This window comes from Populus euphratica, unplaced genomic scaffold, assembly GCF_000495115.2.
Source record: "Populus euphratica unplaced genomic scaffold, PopEup_1.0 scaffold31.1, whole genome shotgun sequence".
In the NCBI taxonomy this organism is placed as follows: domain Eukaryota; kingdom Viridiplantae; phylum Streptophyta; class Magnoliopsida; order Malpighiales; family Salicaceae; genus Populus; species Populus euphratica.
In genome coordinates, this window is record NW_011499850.1 from 250,291 (window position 1) to 269,417 (window position 19,127).

Genomic DNA, 19,127 nt, shown 5'->3' on the forward strand with positions numbered 1-19,127 from the left:
TCAAAGAAAGTTTTGATGGTAAAAGCCCTTTGTTTTTGTGTTTTCAACAAGTTTTCAAGAAATTGATTTTTTTACTTTTTTTTTTAATTTTTAAAATTAATTTTTTTATATTTTTTATATGCTAATATAAAAATTAAATTTTAAAAAATAAAAAAAAATTATTTTAATATATTTTTAAAAAATAATACTTCAAAACATAACTATTACTTAATGCCAAATTAACTCTAAGTTTCAATTTAATATATGATGAATTTTTTTTATTATATAAATAATTATAAATTTTTTTTTATAAAAATAGTATAATTACTTCAAATTGAATAACAAATTAAATAAATAAATTTTTTATTTATTAGAAAAATACTAGTAATATCCATGATATTACATAATTGTTGTTCTATTTAGTAGTATAATTTTAAGTTTTTTTTATTAAAGGTTTGTTTGGTAGCATGGTAAGTCAAAATTATATTTTACTAATTGTGGTTTTAAAAATATCCAATTAATCAATATACATCATTTTCCTCGAATCGAATCTTTAAAGTGTCAATTGATACTTAAATAAATAAAAAATGTTGCGTTATGCTGACCAACAGATACGGATTAGAAGGGTATGAATGAAACTTCTAACACCTAACGGAGTGATTAGTAAAACTATTGGAAGTAAATCAAATTAACCCCCCAAAAATTATTCATATAAATAAAATTTCCGGGCGACTGCATCGAGTCGTCCGAAGTCCAAACCATTTCTATTACCGGGTCAGATCAAAACCCGTTTCAACTTCTTCCAAGCTCTCTGACTCTGCTTGTTTTTCCCGTTTCTCCAAGAAGAATATTCAAATTTAGTAGCACAAAACCTGAAACATTAACAATCATGGCGGTAATCATCTACTCTCTCTCTCAATTTCTTCTCTAATCCTCCACATTTTCCGCTAATCATTCTAATTTTCCTTCTCTTTTAGGATTCTTCGTCGGGGACGACGTTGATGGATCTGATAACAGCGGACCCTGGGCCGGCTCCGAAGTCATCGGGATCCGCGGAAGCGCCAACTCCTCCGGCATCGCAGCAACCGACTGGATCGATGTCATATTCCACGCCGATGACGACGACGGCAAGTTCGTCCTCGGTGTCAGGGAAGACAGTGTTAGGAGAGAGAAAGTCTAAGAGAGCTACACTTATGCAGATCCAAAACGACACCATTTCTGCTGCTAAAGCTGCCATGAAAACTACTGCTGGTATCAATATCATGCCTCAAAAACAAAAGAAGAATGTAACCTACCCTAACCTAAGCTTCCTTCTCTGAAATCTCTCTAGAGATTCTGTTTCTTTCTTTAATTTGATTTTTCTTGATTTTTGTAGCCGGTTTCGTATTCGCAACTAGCTAGGAGTATTCATGAACTAGCTGCTACATCTGATCAAGTAAATCTTGATTTTCTTCTCTATATATTTGTTTTGCTGTTCTTTTTGTTATTTTTTATGGGAATTTAAGTATTTTTTCCTGAATTTACAGAAAAGTTCTCAAAAGCAACTAGTGCATCATGTGTTTCCGAAACTTGCTGTTTACAATTCAGTCGATCCGTCATTGGCACCGTCTCTTCTCATGGTATGCTTCCACATTATATGTTTGAAGAAATTTTATACCGTTAATTTTGAAGAAATGATAGTTAATATGTTTGAATCTGCTACAGCTGGATCAGCAATGTGAAGACAGGACGATTCTGCGCTATGTGTATTATTACTTGGCTAGGATTTTATCAGATACTAGTTCTCAAGGTTTAAATCCAGGTGGTGGAATACCGACTCCTAATTGGGATGCTTTGGCTGATATTGATGCTGTTGGAGGGGTGACTAGAGCTGATGTTGTACCAAGGATTGTAGATCAGCTTTCTAAAGAGGCTTCAGATGCTAGTGTTGAATGTAAAGTGGTTTCTTACTGTTTTTCTTTCATTAATTGTTTTAATGCTCTGTGCTGTACAAGGTGGTTCTTAATAAAAAAAATGGTTTGCAAAATCTTTTTTCCAAGTTGCATGCAAAGGATGAAGCTGAATTTAACTGTGCTTGATAAATTGTTTGAATGCTTTATGCTGTTTGATAAGAATTCGTGAAGTTTTTTCCTGTTACAATGGGCTCTAATTTTGAATGTTGGATCTTTGAAATATGTCTCATTAGTTCACATAATTCAAGTGATTTTGATTTAGGATATAAAAATGGCAGCATTATGTTCACATCAAGTCCCAATGCTTTGTGAACTTTCTGTTTTGTATTTTCTATGGATGAATTTGCTGGTGCCTTGGGATTTATCTGCGATCAGTAATTTGCTAATTTCATGCAATCAACCATGTGGATGATATTGAAATGCATGCAAGAGATATATTTTGCATGAGGCTATTCTGTGGGAACTTTTATTTTTATTGATAGAGTGAAACAAGGATCTACAAGGGAAAAAATGATTAATGTGCCATACAAAAGAATAGTTATTTTTCAAGTACAGTACCTGTTTATAGAAAAATTTTCTCCTTTGAAATTGTAAGGTTTAGATTTTGATTTAAATTTATCTTGTATCTTTGAAGTTCATGCACGTAGATTGCAAGCATTGAAGGCTCTTACATATGCTCCCGAAAGCAACACTGGTATTTTATCCAGATTGTATGAGATTGTATTTGGCATTCTTGACAAGGTTTGCCTTGCTCTAAATTTCTTCCATTTATGTTTCAACAAAGAATACTGCGTTGTCCTTTCTTTTTATTAATGGTAAAAATAAAAATAGAACTCTAGTTTGCTCTGCACATGTATCCTTTGTGACTGTGTATAAACTAAAAAATTATTAAAATTTAATAACTCCTCTTCATTAGTAAAGCTGTTTGGAATGCCAAGATTTATCTTCTAAAAGCCTTGGTAGATTTGCGAGTAGAATCCTCCCCTTAAATACTCATTGGTTTCTCTCCTTCCAAAAAACTTCAAGGATCGCAAAAAAATTACAGAATTACTGATATCTTTTGTCTATACAAAAGCAGCCTCTATACATTTAGCTCCTCAACAATTGAAGCTGCCATAAACCAATGGAAGTACAGTTTTCTTGCAGCTTAAGTTGCCTAATGATAATTCCATGACTCTTCTCAACACTAGGATATTATGAAATTTAAAGAAAGCACCCAAAGGAAGGTCTAACTGTTTAAACTGGTCTGATCCTGCTCTAACATTTATGGTTACGATAAGTTTACAAACGTGTGTCAAGTCTTTTTTGGAAAAGATGCCATATAATGTTAATTTTCGTAAAAAATATCTCTGTAGTTACTGGAATGAATCTCTGTTGTACTGGTGTAAGTTACAAATATTTGTCTTCATTTGTTAACAAAAGATGAGGCCCTGCAATGTTTACTGGAAAGTATGGTTGTAACTTAATTACTTGTTCAGGGTGTCAATTTCTGTGTTTTGTCACTATTTATCAAATTCTGGTGATTGTTGCTGAGTTTTTGAAATTACAAAGTTGTATTGTTTCTTCTCACATTTCTGGTTTCATGGAGGTTTTTCAAAGCTTGACATTCACTCAATCAAACAAGCATCCTGGCTACAATAATTCTTGAGATTTCATATTGAATTTCAGGTTGGTGACAACCCTCAAAAACGAAAGAAAGGTGTTTTTGGGACTAAAGGTGGTGATAAGGAGGTAAAAATATCAACTTATCGGTGGTATTATCAGTAAAGTTCCCAATTTCTTATAAAATGTTATTGCTGCATAACCTTCACAGTGATAATCTGTCTCTTGTTAATGATATTTAGAGCTACTTAAAATTGAGAGCTTGTACATTGACTGCTCATGTAGTATTGCCTTGAGTAAATTTAGGAGTCATACATGTTGGGGAATGTTAATGTTCTAATGAAGCAAAACATCTAACTTAGCCCTTGTGCAGAGACATCATCGATATTATATTTGATATTATGATTAATGTTAAAGAGAGTTTTTCAGTGAAAATAGTGAATTTGTTACCACAAACTTAGGGAGAGTTTATGAAGTTTGTTTAACTATTCAAATGCACAGGTTTTATATTCTCAATTTGTTTCCTTAACAGGATTTGCTGTGGCACTTTTTTTTTTGAAGTCTGTTTGACTCTATGAAGTGCCAATTCATTCCCTCATCTTAATCTTTTTATTTTGCCTGTGTTTCCTCTGTAGAATTATCCCATGATTATGAGTCATGTTCTTGAAATATTATACTTCATTTTGTATGTTTGCTTGTTTGCTTATTATACTTGTTTAAATGATTGCTACATATCAGTCTATTGTTCGGAGTAATTTGCAATATGCTGCACTAAGTGCATTAAGAAGACTCCCTCTTGATCCTGGAAACCCAGCATTTCTGCACCGTGCTGTACAGGGGTAAGTTTTCTTATTCTAGTGCATAGATTTAGGTTCATATTGATGATTGCTGTTTCTTTGGTTACTTAGCTTTTGTTTTGTTAGGTTTGGTTGTTATGTTTGGCTTGACTTGCTTCTTCTGTTTTTGGTATTTTGTGCCTGCAGTCCCGTAGTACAGATAGTTTCCCATTCTCCACCTCTCCAATTTGCACTTGTATGTTGTATGCGTATCCTGGCTTCACTGATTAGCCTAGATAGTCCTTGTATTTAGAATCCTTTTAGTCTTGCATTGAGCAGCAGGAACGGTGTATACTCACTATTGTTAAGAAGAAGCTGGATGCTGCGACTAGAGTATTCAATCTTCTAACTCACTATTGTTAAGAAGAAGCTGGATGCTGTGACTAGAGTATTCAATCTTCTAATGCAAGATATCGTGAGATAATAAATACATGATCCGTTCTTACTTTTGATATAATACTATTGTTTCAGTTATTATATTCACTCGCCAATCCCTTTTTTTCTTCTTGTCCTCCTTGCACTTCAGACACCTAGAAGAAGCATCTTCCACATATTGGCTAGTCTTTTTCTTATTAATATATGCAGCTAGCTTGTGTTTGACTGCAGGGTTTCATTTGCTGATCCTGTTGCTGTAAGGCATGCTTTGGAAATTCTCTCTGAGTTGGCAGCAAAAGACCCTTATGGAGTTGCAATGGCTTTAGGTAACATTTTACTTTTAACTTTCTCATTCTCACCTTTCTTTTCATCATGAAACTATTTCATATCGTGTTAATATCCTAGAACTAAGATTGGCTGTTCTTTTTTATCTAATGCTATACCTCTGCATCTTTCTGCAGGAAAGCTTGTAGTCCCTGGAGGTAAGGTCCCTTCTCTTATTTGTGCTTATAATCTGCTTCTGCTTCTATGATCACCGATTGTTATCTGCACCAGGGCTCAAGTGACATAACCTTGTTAGATGTTCAATTCTTTCAACTAAAACTGAAACTGAATGAAAAATAGTAGGTTGTTTGATTGAAAGATTAGTTGTGAAATTGTGTGAACAGTGACTCATTTTTGTAACACATTATAATTATGAGTTACAATGCAAGACATAAATACCTTTGTCTATTCAGGTTTTTGGTTCTAGGATGGTTCTATTTGCAAGTTATATGGCATTGTTGAGTAGCTTAATCTCTATCACGTGACTGCTTTTCTGGTTTCTGTTTAAGTTGTTGGTGTTATTTGAATCAGGGGCATTGCAGGATGTTCTTCATTTGCATGATGTGCTTGCTAGAGTTTCGCTGGCCAGGTTGTGTCATACAATATCTAGAGCTCGTGCATTAGATGGTAAATGCAGTTTGCATTTCTCACTAATTTTGAAGGAAAAATCCTGAATTAATGAGATGATTAGCTTCTTGACCTGGTTTCCTGCAGAGAGGCCTGACATTAAATCTCAGTTCAACTCAGTGCTTTATCAACTTCTCCTAGATCCCAGTGAAAGAGTCTGTTTTGAGGCAATCTTTTGTGTCTTGGGAAAACACGACAATACAGAGAGGTAGTTTTTTAATCTTATATCTTTTTTCATTTTTATTTGTGTAACATTTTACTCGTGTTGTAACTAAGTTTTGTTGGCATGGGATGGAATCAGGATGCAATTATATCCTCTCTTTTTTCCCTCTAAAATATTCTTATTGTGTATTCCAATGCTATAGGACTGAGGAGCGTGCTGCTGGCTGGTACCGTTTAACAAGGGAGATACTGAAGTTGCCAGAAGCACCCTCTCTATCATCGAAGGGATCTAGTGCTGATTCAAATGATATGTCAAAGGCTTCTAAAGATAAATCCCACAAGACTAGGCGTCCACAACCTCTTATTAAACTTGTAATGAGAAGGTAGATTTAGCTCCCAATTCTTTCCTTCTCTTCTACTTTATCCTTTTCTTTTTCAGGGTATTGTAATCTGTGAGACTTATTATTTCTTTTGAAAATTCTTTAACATGTTCGAACTATGATGCAACTTATTAGTTGGTTTCTTTTTCTTCTCATTTTCATTTGTTTTTGAAAACTGATTCCTTCCCCCCCCCCCCCTTTTTTTTGTTGGTTTAGGTTGGAAAGTTCTTTTCGTAATTTCTCCAGGCCAGTACTTCATGCAGCAGCAAGAGTTGTGCAGGAGATGGGAAAAAGTCGCGCTGCTGCATATGCTGTAGGCTTACAGGACATTGATGAAGGAGTTAATATGCATTCATTTTCTGACAGTGCAGATCCAGTCGATTCGGATTTTAATGAAAATCCATATGCAGATGGTAATTTTTTGATAGTCAAACTAATTTTTTTTTTAAAATAAAATTTAGGAAGATCCTTGATCATCTAACTATTAAGTTGTTACTTTCATGGCATTATTGTTGTGCTCCATTGGTGGTGCCTGAAGCAAATTTGTTTAGAATTTTCATTCTCTGTTGACTTGAAAAGAAATATTATCCATCAACATCTTGTGTAGCCTTTTACAATCACCATCTTTTGGATTGCTTAAGAAGCATTTATCTACATGAGAGTGGGATTCTGTGTCAATGCATATGCATATAACTTGTGTAACACACAAACCCGATGAAATTGTTAAATGAATTTGCATCATGTGTTTTAAAAGTGTGTCATATAAAATTGGTCTTATTTTCCTTGTTTCATTGTGTGTGTGAAGTGCCAATTATAAATTTTTCTCTTTTCTTTTCTCACGATTCTTCCATCATTCTATATGTAGTGGCTGTGAATTTGAAATGTAGAGGCCAATGTTTTGTGCAATGATATAACTTTTCAACTTTGCAAATGGCAACCTCAAAAGTGCAGGCTTGAGTCTCAAGATGAACTTCTGAATAAAGCTGAAGTACATGATTGCTCAAATTCTTCCTCTTAAGAACTCAACTGCATTGGTCTTTTTGTTATTTTAAGCTGTCATCCTCTTGCAAGTAAAAAATCCCTGAGTTCATTTAGTGGGTTTAGGGTTCCCACAAGTTTCAGAGAAATTTAGTGCTGCTAGTTTTCTATTATCAGGGTTACTCATTCTGTTCAAATATCTTCCTTGGGACATATGTCGTTTGAATAATGGATCATTATCTGATTGTAGTCTTTCTCCTTCCATCCTCCCCTTGTTTTGTTTTATAGGTGCCCGGAAGGTCTCTGCTGTATCCAGTGCAACAGGTAGCAAGGATACAATTGCAGGTTTATTAGCTTCATTGATGGAGGTGGTTCGGACAACTGTAGCCTGTGAATGTGTCTATGTTCGAGCAATGGTAATCAAGGCTTTGATATGGATGCAACTTCCACATGAATCTTTTGAGGAATTGGAATCCATTATCGCATCCGAGCTTTCTGATCCATCATGGCCAGCAACATTGTTGAATGATGTTTTGCTGACTTTACATGCTCGTTTCAAGGTATGCTATATATTGAATTATGTTATACTATCTTGAAAGCACGGCATATTTATTTGGAGCTCATGCTTTGATATGCCTTTGATGATCATTAGTTTTTCCCTTTTGATAAGTTTGTGTAGGCTAAACTCTTCTACCATGGGAGCTTTGTGAAGGTAAAGAAGGTTGATGAGTGATAAATAGGTTATGAGTTATTGGTAAATATATAAATTAAAGACAAATCACTAGCTTTAAGAGTGCTTGTAAAAACACACAAATAAATTCAAATCAATCATTCACATGACAAATAAAATTCTTGTTGAAAACTGAAAAGAGTTGTCACTTGGTTAAATGGTGTTCCTTAACAAGGATACCTTACAAAACCTAACAAGCTAATGGGATTATCTATACTTGGTAAAAAAAAAAAAATGAAGGAAAGAATCAGAAAGAAGAAAACATAACGAGCTTCAACATGTCATGGATGGATACGTTCCACATAAGTTTGAAATTTTCTCCACGTTACTAACTATCTACGTTACTAAATTGTACTGTACATTTCCAATAAAATCATCTGACTCTACTCTGTTATCTGGAAAGGTGGTGTTGCTTCAACTAGAGGCATGTTCTACTGTAACATGCCATGGCAGTCTAATTGCATGATTGAGCTTTCTATTTTTATTTTTAATAAGGGCTCTATGACTTTTCTGCTATTTGCTTGCTCAGTTTGGATCCTTGTTAATATTTTGTGCTGTTTGGTTTAAATTGCTTCTTCAGCATGTAAGATTGTCAGAAACACATCTTTCCAAGCTCTTTTAAAAATTTCTAGTCATTTTAACACACAAATCAGAACTTAAGAAGAAACAATGGGGATAGCAATGACATAATACAGCATAATTTTCAAATCTCTATACACCTTCCAGTTTCTAACCAAGGAAAAGTGAATAGAGTACATAAAGAATGGCTAGAGATTAGAGACCAGTGATGGAGATGATACCCTGTTTTTCCATGCCAGAGATACAAATGGAATCTGGTCAGTGATTCCAGTGCCGACATTGTATATATATAACATTTGAGCTCTATGAATGTGATAGAAAATGCAGAGGCTGTTGTTGGAGTGGATGGGTTAGCCTAGCTATACTATTTCTCTCCCTTTATTTAACATGCATATTCTAAATCAAAAGCAACTAATAACAATGATAAATCAGTCAAGATCTCTTTTTAGTTATGAAAACTATCATTTTCATTAAGATCCCTAAGAATTCATAGTCATAGTAGGTTACAGTTTTGATGATTTTCTTGTCTTCTGTCCTGCTCCCCCCCCCCCCCCCCCCAACCAGCTATGTTTGATTATGACAGGGGAAATAGTAGATAGAATAGGTAGTCCGCATATTTCTCTCTGGATATTGGATAGATACCTGAGCTTAGTTTATCACTACTTTTATTGTTTATGCCAATGAGAGATGCTTAGATAGTGAATCGCTCCTGCACATTCCATTGTCAAAAATGGAAACAGAGATTCAGTGCATCAACTAACAATGTTTTAATGTGTCTCATCCCATGAAACTTCACTTGCTATAACTTCTCTTGCTCAGGCAACACCAGATATGGCTGTCACCCTGCTTGAAATTGCGAGGATCTTCGCTACTAAGGTTCCAGGAAAGATTGATGCTGATGTGTTGCAGCTTTTGTGGAAAGTAAGATTCCATTCAACCCTTGATCTCTCTGATACTTTATGATTTCTTTTTTTGGTTGGTTTTCAATGTCCATTTTGAATTTTGTCTTGTTGTCTCTGCTCCTTGCATGTTCAGTAACTTATGAAGTGTCTCCAACTTGTTTGAGGTTAATCTGCTTGATATGTTGATAATGATTAAGTAAATCACTGATAGATTTGCTTAAAGAAAACACTAATGTTAACTGATGGCTGCCTGCTCCATTTCTAGACGTGCCTTGTCGGTGCTGGTCCTGATGGGAAGCACACAGCATTGGAAGCAGTCACTATAGTCCTTGACCTCCCACCACCACAGCCTGGGTCGATGTTGGGGCTTACATCAGTGGACAGGGTATCTGCATCTGATCCGAAGTCAGCTTTGGCATTGCAGAGATTAGTCCAAGCAGCGGTAAGCAACTTTCTTTAGTCAACAATTGTATATTGTTCTACTGTTAATCTAAATGAATACTAGGGAATATATTTCTTTCTTTTTATCTGAATCTGTGAACTGAAAAAACCTATAGGTGTGGTTCCTTGGAGAAAATGCAAATTATGCTGCTTCCGAATATGCTTGGGAATCTGCAACGCCTCCTGGCACTGCATTGATGATGTTAGATGCAGATAAAATGGTTGCTGCTGCCAGTTCTCGTAATCCTACTCTAGCTGGTGCTTTGACTCGACTACAGAGGTGTGCTTTCAGTGGCAGCTGGGAGGTATAAGTTTCCACCATGATGATCATTCATTATTATAGTTATACTGTTGGTAGCTTGGGTCAACGGTGAAATTATTGTCCTTTAGGTGCATAGATATGTGATTGTACTAAAACAAGTAAGAGAGAACAGCCAGCTTCCCTATACAATTTAGTACTCTGTGAAGAGATGAACATACACACATGCCCTTTTCTTCTAGCACCATCACATATTTTAGTGATTGAAGGTATAATCCGTAAGAGTCTTTTATGAGCTTGGTACCCCTTTGAATTTTTGGGTCTGTATAGCACAAAGTTAAACAGCACCTTCTATCAGCTATCTTTTGTGTATCAGATAACCCCCTCCAAATGGTGTGGCATTAGTTTTTGCATGCCAAAGTTCTTTATGAGAAGAAGGACTTAGGCTGTAGTACTAAAGCCTAGGCTGACACAAATGCACACAGAAAAATAAAGAAGGATGTGTCATGGAATAGCAGGTTGTATTGATGCATTTATTTTTTTAGTATGTTGCTTCTTCCCCTTCCATATTATATTTTATTATGGTTTTTTAGCACCTCTGCCAGTCTTGTATTGTTTTGTCTAGGAACTAAGAGTACAAACAAAAGAGACAAGAGAGTACTAAATTTTAGATAGTGTACTATATTTATTTGTCTCTGCATGTGATTGAGCATGTCCCTTGAACTTCAAAATTATTAACGAAAAAACTAAAGGAGGAGGGGTTGTATTGCCCCTCTTCACTCATGACTTGGGTCATAAGTTTGGTTGGTTAATCCTGGTTGACTCAAGTTATTTTTTTGGTCATTTTTTTTTTCAAATTCATCTTTCAACATTCAGTTGATTTGAGAATTAGGTTTTATAATTTGTTTCAACTTGTTTCTATTAGGTTGTTCCAGTCTCATGATCTAGTTATAAATTTGGTTGGTTAACCCAAGTTGACTTGGGTTGTTTTATTTTTTTAAATCAATTTTTTTTTTTAGTTTTATCCTTTAATATTGGGTTTATTAGAAATTGAGCTTTGTAATTTGTTTTGATTTTTTTTTATGAGATTATCGTGATCTTATGATTTGATGCGGATTGACAGGTTAACCCTGTGTGACCTGAATCGGTTCAATATGTAGTCCTAATTTTTATTAAAAAGATTTCATCTTAAATACTTATTTTTAGTCAAATTATGTTTTTACTGGTTATTTAAGTTGTCTTTGGACCCGGTAAGGCAACTAAGTCACATTAGATCAATTTTTATATGATTTTAAGTTTTTTTTTTTCTATTAGAAAAAAATCAACAATGCCTAAATTTTTTTTTTATGATTAAAAAATATTTAATTCGACCTGTAACATAATGCAGGCTAATGATCTAGTTAAGTACTAAATCGCTAGGGATAAAATGATTGATATCAACAAATTAGGGCTGCTTTCGTCATTCATCTTCTCTTTTTCAGTACTGAAAATTCTGTTTTCTTAACTAGGTTTCAGTATGTATTTCCACCGCTGCCAATTTTAACTGGCACCTCTCATGGTGATTGTCATTTATGTTCTAGACCAGAATGTGCACAGTGCTTAGTACTGGTTTTTATTATCTTTACCAGAACTTATCCATGCACTGTGACTCTCTTTTACTTCATTTTAGGTATCCCAACCTACCTTCTTGAAATGATTGTTCTCGAGTCTTGACATTTTAGAATGGCGTGCCTCATTTTGTTACGGTCTTCCTTTTCCTTGCACTAAGGTTTTACAAGACCTTTGTATTTAAATGTGCCTTAAGCTTTCTACTACAAATATAGCTGCTTGCTTAAATTTCCACTTCCCTTATTTGTTTCAATCTGTGAGAAAACTCCAGGTTCGGATTGTTGCTGCTCAAGCCCTCACAACTATGGCAATCAGGTCTGGTGAGCCCTTTAGGCTACAGATCTATGAATTTTTAAATGCTTTAGCACAGGGTGGAGTGCAGTCCCAGCTCTCAGAAATGCATCTTAGTAATGGGGAAGATCAAGGAGCCAGCGGTACAGGCCTTGGAGTCTTAATAAGTCCCATGGTAAAGGTCCTTGATGAAATGTATAGAGCACAAGATGAACTGATCAGGTAAGAACCAAACCTTGTCCCCTTGTTTCCTCTGTCATTATCTATATTAACACTTTTCCAATTTCACCATGTTCCAGAGATATAAGAAACCATGACAATACAAATAAAGAATGGACAGATGAAGAACTGAAGAAACTTTATGAAACGCATGAGAGATTGTTAGATATTGTTTCATTGTTTTGTTATGTTCCAAGAGCAAAGTATCTACCTTTGGGACCAATAAGGTACATATTTACTGCCAAGGTCTTTCATTTGACTTTATCAGAATGACTGGTGTGTTTTTTCTGTGGAACGAGGTGAGCACCCATGATTTAGTGCGTGTAAATAATAGATCTCATTCATCTACCCTTTCCATGGAGTCGATGGTTAGTCATAGCTATTACCTTGACACCAAAGGAGTTGATCATTTCAATTACTATCATAAATCATATTTATATGAACTAGCAAAACATTTTTGGGTGACAACATCACTTGCATTGGACACGTTGCCAAGTTTTCTAACTTATCTCCATTTACCTTCATAATCAGCCTTTGAGATTGAACTGTTGAGGTGTTAAATGACGTTACTGAAACATCTCTAATTTTATGTTGTCAAAACCTGCATGGGTTTGCTTTGCAATTTTGATGTGATTCATCCATGTATGATGTTGTTATGCTTTTGTCCTAATTCCTATGCATTTCTGATAGTTGTGGTTTTGATTAAAATTTAATGACAGTGCTAAGCTTATTGATATTTATCGCACCAAGCACAACATTAGTGCATCAACTGGCTTAAGTGATCCAGCTGTTGCCACTGGAATTTCTGACCTAATGTATGAATCAAAGCCGGCCCCTGTTGAGTCTGATGCGCTTGATGATGACCTAGTAAATGCTTGGGCAGCAAACCTAGGTGATGATGGTTTATTGGGAAATAGCGCACCTGCAATGAGTAGGGTAAGAAATTTTCTTTCTTTCAATATGTATTTGGAGTTGAGCTAAATGACATGGAGAATGTTAAACTCAATCTTTTTCACAACATAAATAAGTGTTGGTGATCTGTAAATATCAACCATAAAATGTTTCCAAACTCCAGTAACTTGAAACTGAAATAAGTTCTCCTAAGCCACATCAGGGAACCCTTCTTCTGAATGAAGCATGAAATCAAAAGCCTCTAAAAATTCTTATTCATTGGGCTCCTTGGCTGGAGTCCAATGGTGTTCTATTTGATTTATAGTATTAGCAAAGTCTGGCTTTGATCATATATAATGCTGGTAATATTTTTTGTGTTGAACAGGCCTTGCCAAGTTCTAGTTTAATCTTTTGAATCAGAGCCCCAGCATAATGTGCTAGTCATCTCTTACTCCTGTTGTTGGCTCATTGTTATTTCATCTGTTCCACTGGGGTAATTTGTTGCTCAAGAATATTGTGGTGAAAGAAAATTGTTTTGGCAACCTCCCTTAAAAAATTAAAATGGCAAAACCAATTCCAAATTGAAGCAGCTCATGAATCTATGTTAATGATTTGTATGGTAATGGAAAGTGAATGCTCAAATTGTTTGATATGATGGCCTGGATTGATTTGTGCAACTTTTTATTTGAGTTTCTGTACTCCATGCTAGGTCAATGAATTTCTCGCTGGTATGGGAACTGAAGCTCCGGATGTTGAAGAGGAAAATATAATATCTAGACCTTCAGTCAGCTATGATGATATGTGGGCAAAGACACTTTTGGAGTCTTCAGAGTTGGAGGTCTGAGTTTTGCTATTGTGTTTACCTTGTTTGAAATGGCATACATTACATCTGGAGCTTGGGGTTTGTATTTATGACCAATGTGGTCCTTGAAAAGTGATTTAGCCAGTCCTTTGAATTTGCAGGAAGACGTGAGGTCATCTGGGTCCTCATCCCCAGACTCAATAGGGTCAGTTGAAACTTCTATATCGTCCCACTTTGGTGGAATGAACTACCCATCACTGTTCAGTTCTCGGCCCACCAGTTATGGAGCATCACAAATATCGGTAAATGTTTGAAAGAATTTGCTGAACTAACCTAAATTATTGCCATTTCAATAGAAGTAAATAAGAAACTTTTCTTGTTTTGCGAGATTGTCAATGCATCACTTTCATCTGCAATGTTGATTGGTAATGCTGCGCCAATTTTTTTTTTTTTTTTTGAAGCATAATGCCTGGGCCCCTTCTTTTACAAGTCATGGGCTCATTCCATTTGTGGGTGTACTCCATGCTGTTATTTGCAAATAAAACTGCTGATAATTGTCGTTAATAAATATCATTCCTGATTGCTCCATGTAGTGGTAATTTGTGAGTTTGACTAATGAAGCATTCTGGCAACATGATTCAGTGTAACCTACTTCCACATATTATGGGTGTAAGGTCTCTTATAAAGAGAGAAAAGAAGCTCGTTGATTAAAACACTTCTTATATTTAGTTCTCTTGCTCTTTCATTGTCTTATTTTGATTGCTTGATGTATAATCCATTTGATGATGGTTGAAGAAAATTGAGTCCTCCAAAGCATTTGACTCGGTGCCTCAGATCCCTTTGTTTGCTTATCTGTGTGTTTCTTAATGCACATCAATTGTTCATAACAGGAGAGGTCAGGTGGAAGCAGGTATAGCGGTCCCTCATCCTTTTATGAGGGTGCAGGTTCTCCGGTGAGGGTCTTGGCCTCTTTTTCACTAACTGTTATGCATTTAAATCAGCTGTGGCCCTAATTCCCAACCCTTTTCAGATTAGGGAAGAGCCCCCGCCGTACACGTCACCTGACAGGTCATTTGAAAACCCCTTGGCTGGGCATGGGTCCCGGAGTTTTGAGTCACAGGAATCAGGACGAGCATCATCTGCAAATCCACAATATGGCTCTGCACTCTATGACTTCAGTGCGGGTGGAGATGATGAGGTTAGTTAACTTTCTGGTCTTTGTAACTAGAAGGCTGGTTCCTGATCCAAGAAGGCAAGACCTTCTGATGTTTCAGCATGATTTTTTCTCGATTCTTTCTCTTCCTGTGGAAATTGAAATCAAGGGTATATGCATTAGACGATAAGCAGAATAATTTTTATTTTAGTGGAAACACAGGTGTGATCAATTATGAATTTTCTTGCAGTTGAGTTTAACAGCAGGAGAAGAGCTTGAAATTGAGTACGAAGTTGATGGATGGTTTTATGTAAGTATACATACATGAATCGCTGAAACTTGAACGAGGAAGGCTCCTTTTTGAACCTTTTCTAGTTGCTGTAATTAGTTAGAAATCACGTTTTCTTGGTTGGTCATGGTTGAATCAAAAAATGTAAAATGGCCGATCTCCTGCCAACCCAGTTGATTGATGGGGTGGGTGGTTGAGATCTCTTGGTGGGTGGTTAGCCTCCCCAAGAAAGGGTTGATCTCTTTGGTCATATGCGGCTAATCAAATGTGCTTTTATTCAACGCTCATTCCAGGTCAAGAAGAAACGCCCTGGCAGGGATGGCAAAATGGCCGGACTAGTTCCTGTACTGTATGTCAATCAAAGTTGAGGCAGCCGAATCTTCGAAGCAATCGATTCCCACATGCGCTGAGCTGCTGCCACCTTATTCTTTCCAATTCATGATTACTCGGAGACACCTCTTACCGGATTTTCACTTGGCGTGCTGGAGGAGCTCCATACAAGTTGTTGCTTATTTTTACTTGAATCTTTCCTTCTACATTCCCTCTGTAGAATGCGAGTTTCTCTCACCCGATTTTTCAGAGCAGAGTTTTGATGGCTTGTTTTCTGTTATCTGTAATTATTGTATGTCTCATCCTCATGTTTCTGCATTTTAGGCTTGTAGAACATTAAATCCAAATAAATGACGTGTGATTTCTGGGCACCTCATGTCCACATTAAAAACGACGAGCGGATACAATAAAAAGTAATCGATAAACTATAAAATCTAATACGAACAAATCTAAATTAGAGAGAATTGAACAAAAACATCCAGCATAGTTTGAGAATCCAGGAACAACAGCATCTAAAAGATCCAATAACCGCAAAAGCTAAAAGATCTTGCAAGGTTAATGTTATATAAGAAAAGAACACTATTCCATGATTTAAAATACAGAATTGTTGTGCTAGAAAGTCGGTGATGTTCCTGTAGCTAAGATCTGAGCTAAGGCAAGAGTACATGCCGAAGCTAAAGCATTGTTTTTACTATCAGATTTGTTCGAATAAAGCCTAGTATTTTAAACCAGCATCTTCATGTATCTGCATTTTAGGCCTGTATAACATTTTGAAGCTGCGCTTCCTTTCTTTTGAGGGAGACACCTCGTCAGTCACGTGTTAGGGCATCTCCAATGAGAAAGCTGTGTGGAGAACAGAAAACAAATGGCTCTTTATCTATTGATCCTGGGTTTTCAAGAGGAGGATAGTTATATGAGATGTTAAGATTCTTCTTATCAAATAAAAAGCCATTTCAAGGAATTAAAGTCATGAAATGAATGAGGATTTTAACTTTTTTCTCCCTAATCTTCAACCCACTTTTATCCTTATATATAAAATACATGGATTTAATTCTCTATTGGAGTATCACATGAGAGAGAAAAGGCTAAATTACACTATTTAAAACAAAATGCCATGATGATCATCATTTGGTTCTTTTGGGCAAGTTTTGTATTTTATTTTGTTTTTCCCTAGATGAACAGTGGATTTAAAAAATCTCATTGAGCTGATGAAATTACGGTTTAGTGTTCAACATAAGAAGCCCTCCAAGGAGCGTGAGGTGAGATTCTTGCCATATATATAATTATCTTTACAATTAAAAATTCATACTGAAAGCAACCACAGTTGACGATGGTTTAATTGTGCTTATGAACTTGATTTATGCTTTCCCGGTGAGTACCTCACTCCTGTCTGTTTCTTCAGCACTTTCTTTGTCATCCTACTAAACTGAATTTTTTTTTTTTAAAAAAAAAGACATTGTTAAGATAAAATTTTAGAGAAATGATACTGTTTTATTATTTATTTATTTGTTTTGTTTTGTTTTGAAGAAATAATATAGTTTAACACAACTACTGTTATTTTGAGTGATGATTTTAATATATATAATTGTTATTTTGAATCATGGTTTTAATCAAAACCATTATTCGTAATAAAAATTCCATCCCTTGATTATATACCTGACTGAGGAGGAAGCTCAAAAAGGCCGCTGAGAGACTGCATGCACGGCAAGGTATGTTCTACGTGTCATTCTCTTAGGAAATTGTGTATGCTAGAGAAAAGTTGTCACGTGTTGATAAAAACAACATTTAATGGTTTGGTTTTGTGCCCAGAAAAAATAATTAAACTGAAACGTACTAATTAATTTTGATGAATAAGAATCGGACCAAACTGAAAATAGGTTCAAATTTTTTTTGTATAAACATGGGAAACCTAGTGGGCTTTTTAATCAAATTGTTTTATTAATTAGTTTTTTAATAAATAAAAAAACAGCCATATTAAGCTAATTCATTAGTCTATTCGTTACACATTAAAAAAAAAAAAAAAAAAAACTCCTTACTTGTCCAAGTATGTTTTCATACCCATCAATAACCTCATAATCTTCATAGAAGAAATTAAAAATATACGCTTTTAATTATTTCAAGTTTATTTTCTAAACATATATAGTTGCATACACAACCTAATTTAATAGGAATCCCAATTTAATAAGAACTCATATAATTATATAATTGTATTTTGCACTATTTGCATTAACCTAATTTAATAGGAATCTAATTTTTCCTACCCAATCAATATAATGCACTATACATACAAGATGCATGATCAACTTTTGACACCTTAAATTAACAAAGATATTCACATTTAAAAAATTAAAATAAACGAATGGATGCATTAACAACAAACAACAAACTATCAAATCTAATACAAATAAATCCAAATTAGAGAAAATTGAACAAAAACTTCCAGCATAGTATGAAAATCCAGCAACAGCAGCATTTTAAAGATCCAGCAATAGCAAAAGCTAAAAGATCCTGCAAGGTTAATGCTATAAAAAAACACTAACAAATTAGAGTTCGGCTAGGAAAAGAATTAAAATGCAACATTTAAAAAAATATTGTGCTTGAAAGTTGGAATTATTCCTGTTGCTAGGATATGAGCTAAGGCAAGAATACCTATCGGAGCTAAAACATTATTTTTAATATTAGATTTGTCCACCTAAAGCTTAGTAAATATTTTAAATTAACATCTTTTTCTAAATCCTTTCTAAAAGGCCAAACCCCCCACCTAATTCATATGACAACAACATAAAGAATTTCAAGGATCAAATTGAACGAGTAATATTCATGTGCTGAATTATTTAATTGTATTTTGAAAAATTAAGAAGTTCGTCATTAATATATTTATTTTGACTTATTTGGCCCAAAAAAATTGAAAAAACCAAACTCAAATCTCTTGTGATCTATTTCATTTCTTCTAATTTTAAACCAAAATCTCACTAAAACTCTGCAACTGTAATGTGTATAATAATAAAAATATAATATAATATATTATGATTTCTATGCAGGCTTCTCTTTTTAATGAATGAACATATTCCAAAACCATTAAAAAGTATAAAACATCCACATTACAAGATTTAACAGTTTTACCGATGGAGTTTTTCTGTCGATGTAAGACACATATTCCGTCGTTAATTAATTTATCAATAAATCACCGATGAATTATTTCCATCAGTGAATCTTTCATCGGTAACTTTTTATCTATTGATAAATCCGTTGGTAATAAAAAAATATTATTACCGATGGATTTACTGACAGAATAGACGCGTCGGTAATAATATTTTTTTTTTATTACCTACGGATTTACAGGCAGACATATTGATGGAATTTTCGTTGGTAATTCCGTCGGTAATTATATAAAAATATTTTAAAAAAAATCATTTTA

The 19,127-nt window shown here is 34.8% G+C and overlaps 1 protein-coding gene across 1 annotated transcript; it reads left to right on the top strand.

The window, feature by feature from the left end:
* Positions 1-712: 712 nt before the first annotated feature.
* On the top strand, positions 713-16,080 carry LOC105120886 (SH3 domain-containing protein). The gene is made up of 27 exons (XM_011019285.1): positions 713-874; positions 957-1,265; positions 1,355-1,414; positions 1,506-1,598; positions 1,684-1,912; positions 2,566-2,672; positions 3,600-3,662; positions 4,272-4,372; positions 4,976-5,070; positions 5,206-5,226; positions 5,600-5,695; positions 5,783-5,903; positions 6,061-6,240; positions 6,454-6,650; positions 7,504-7,775; positions 9,344-9,445; positions 9,692-9,868; positions 9,984-10,172; positions 12,006-12,247; positions 12,325-12,471; positions 12,964-13,180; positions 13,845-13,973; positions 14,099-14,239; positions 14,828-14,890; positions 14,968-15,135; positions 15,341-15,400; positions 15,673-16,080. The coding sequence occupies exons 1-27, from the start codon at positions 869-871 to the stop codon at positions 15,745-15,747; spliced, it is 3,660 nt and encodes a 1,219-aa protein (XP_011017587.1). The 5' UTR covers positions 713-868; the 3' UTR covers positions 15,748-16,080.
* The last annotated feature ends 3,047 nt before the right edge of the window (positions 16,081-19,127 follow it).

Bases quoted from the DNA above. Each gene is read 5' to 3' on its own strand.
- LOC105120886 (XM_011019285.1), top strand. The intron at 1,415-1,505 runs GTAAATCTTGAT...CTGAATTTACAG, and splicing joins TAGCTGCTACATCTGATCAA to AAAAGTTCTCAAAAGCAACT. The intron at 12,248-12,324 runs GTAAGAACCAAA...ACCATGTTCCAG, and splicing joins GCACAAGATGAACTGATCAG to AGATATAAGAAACCATGACA.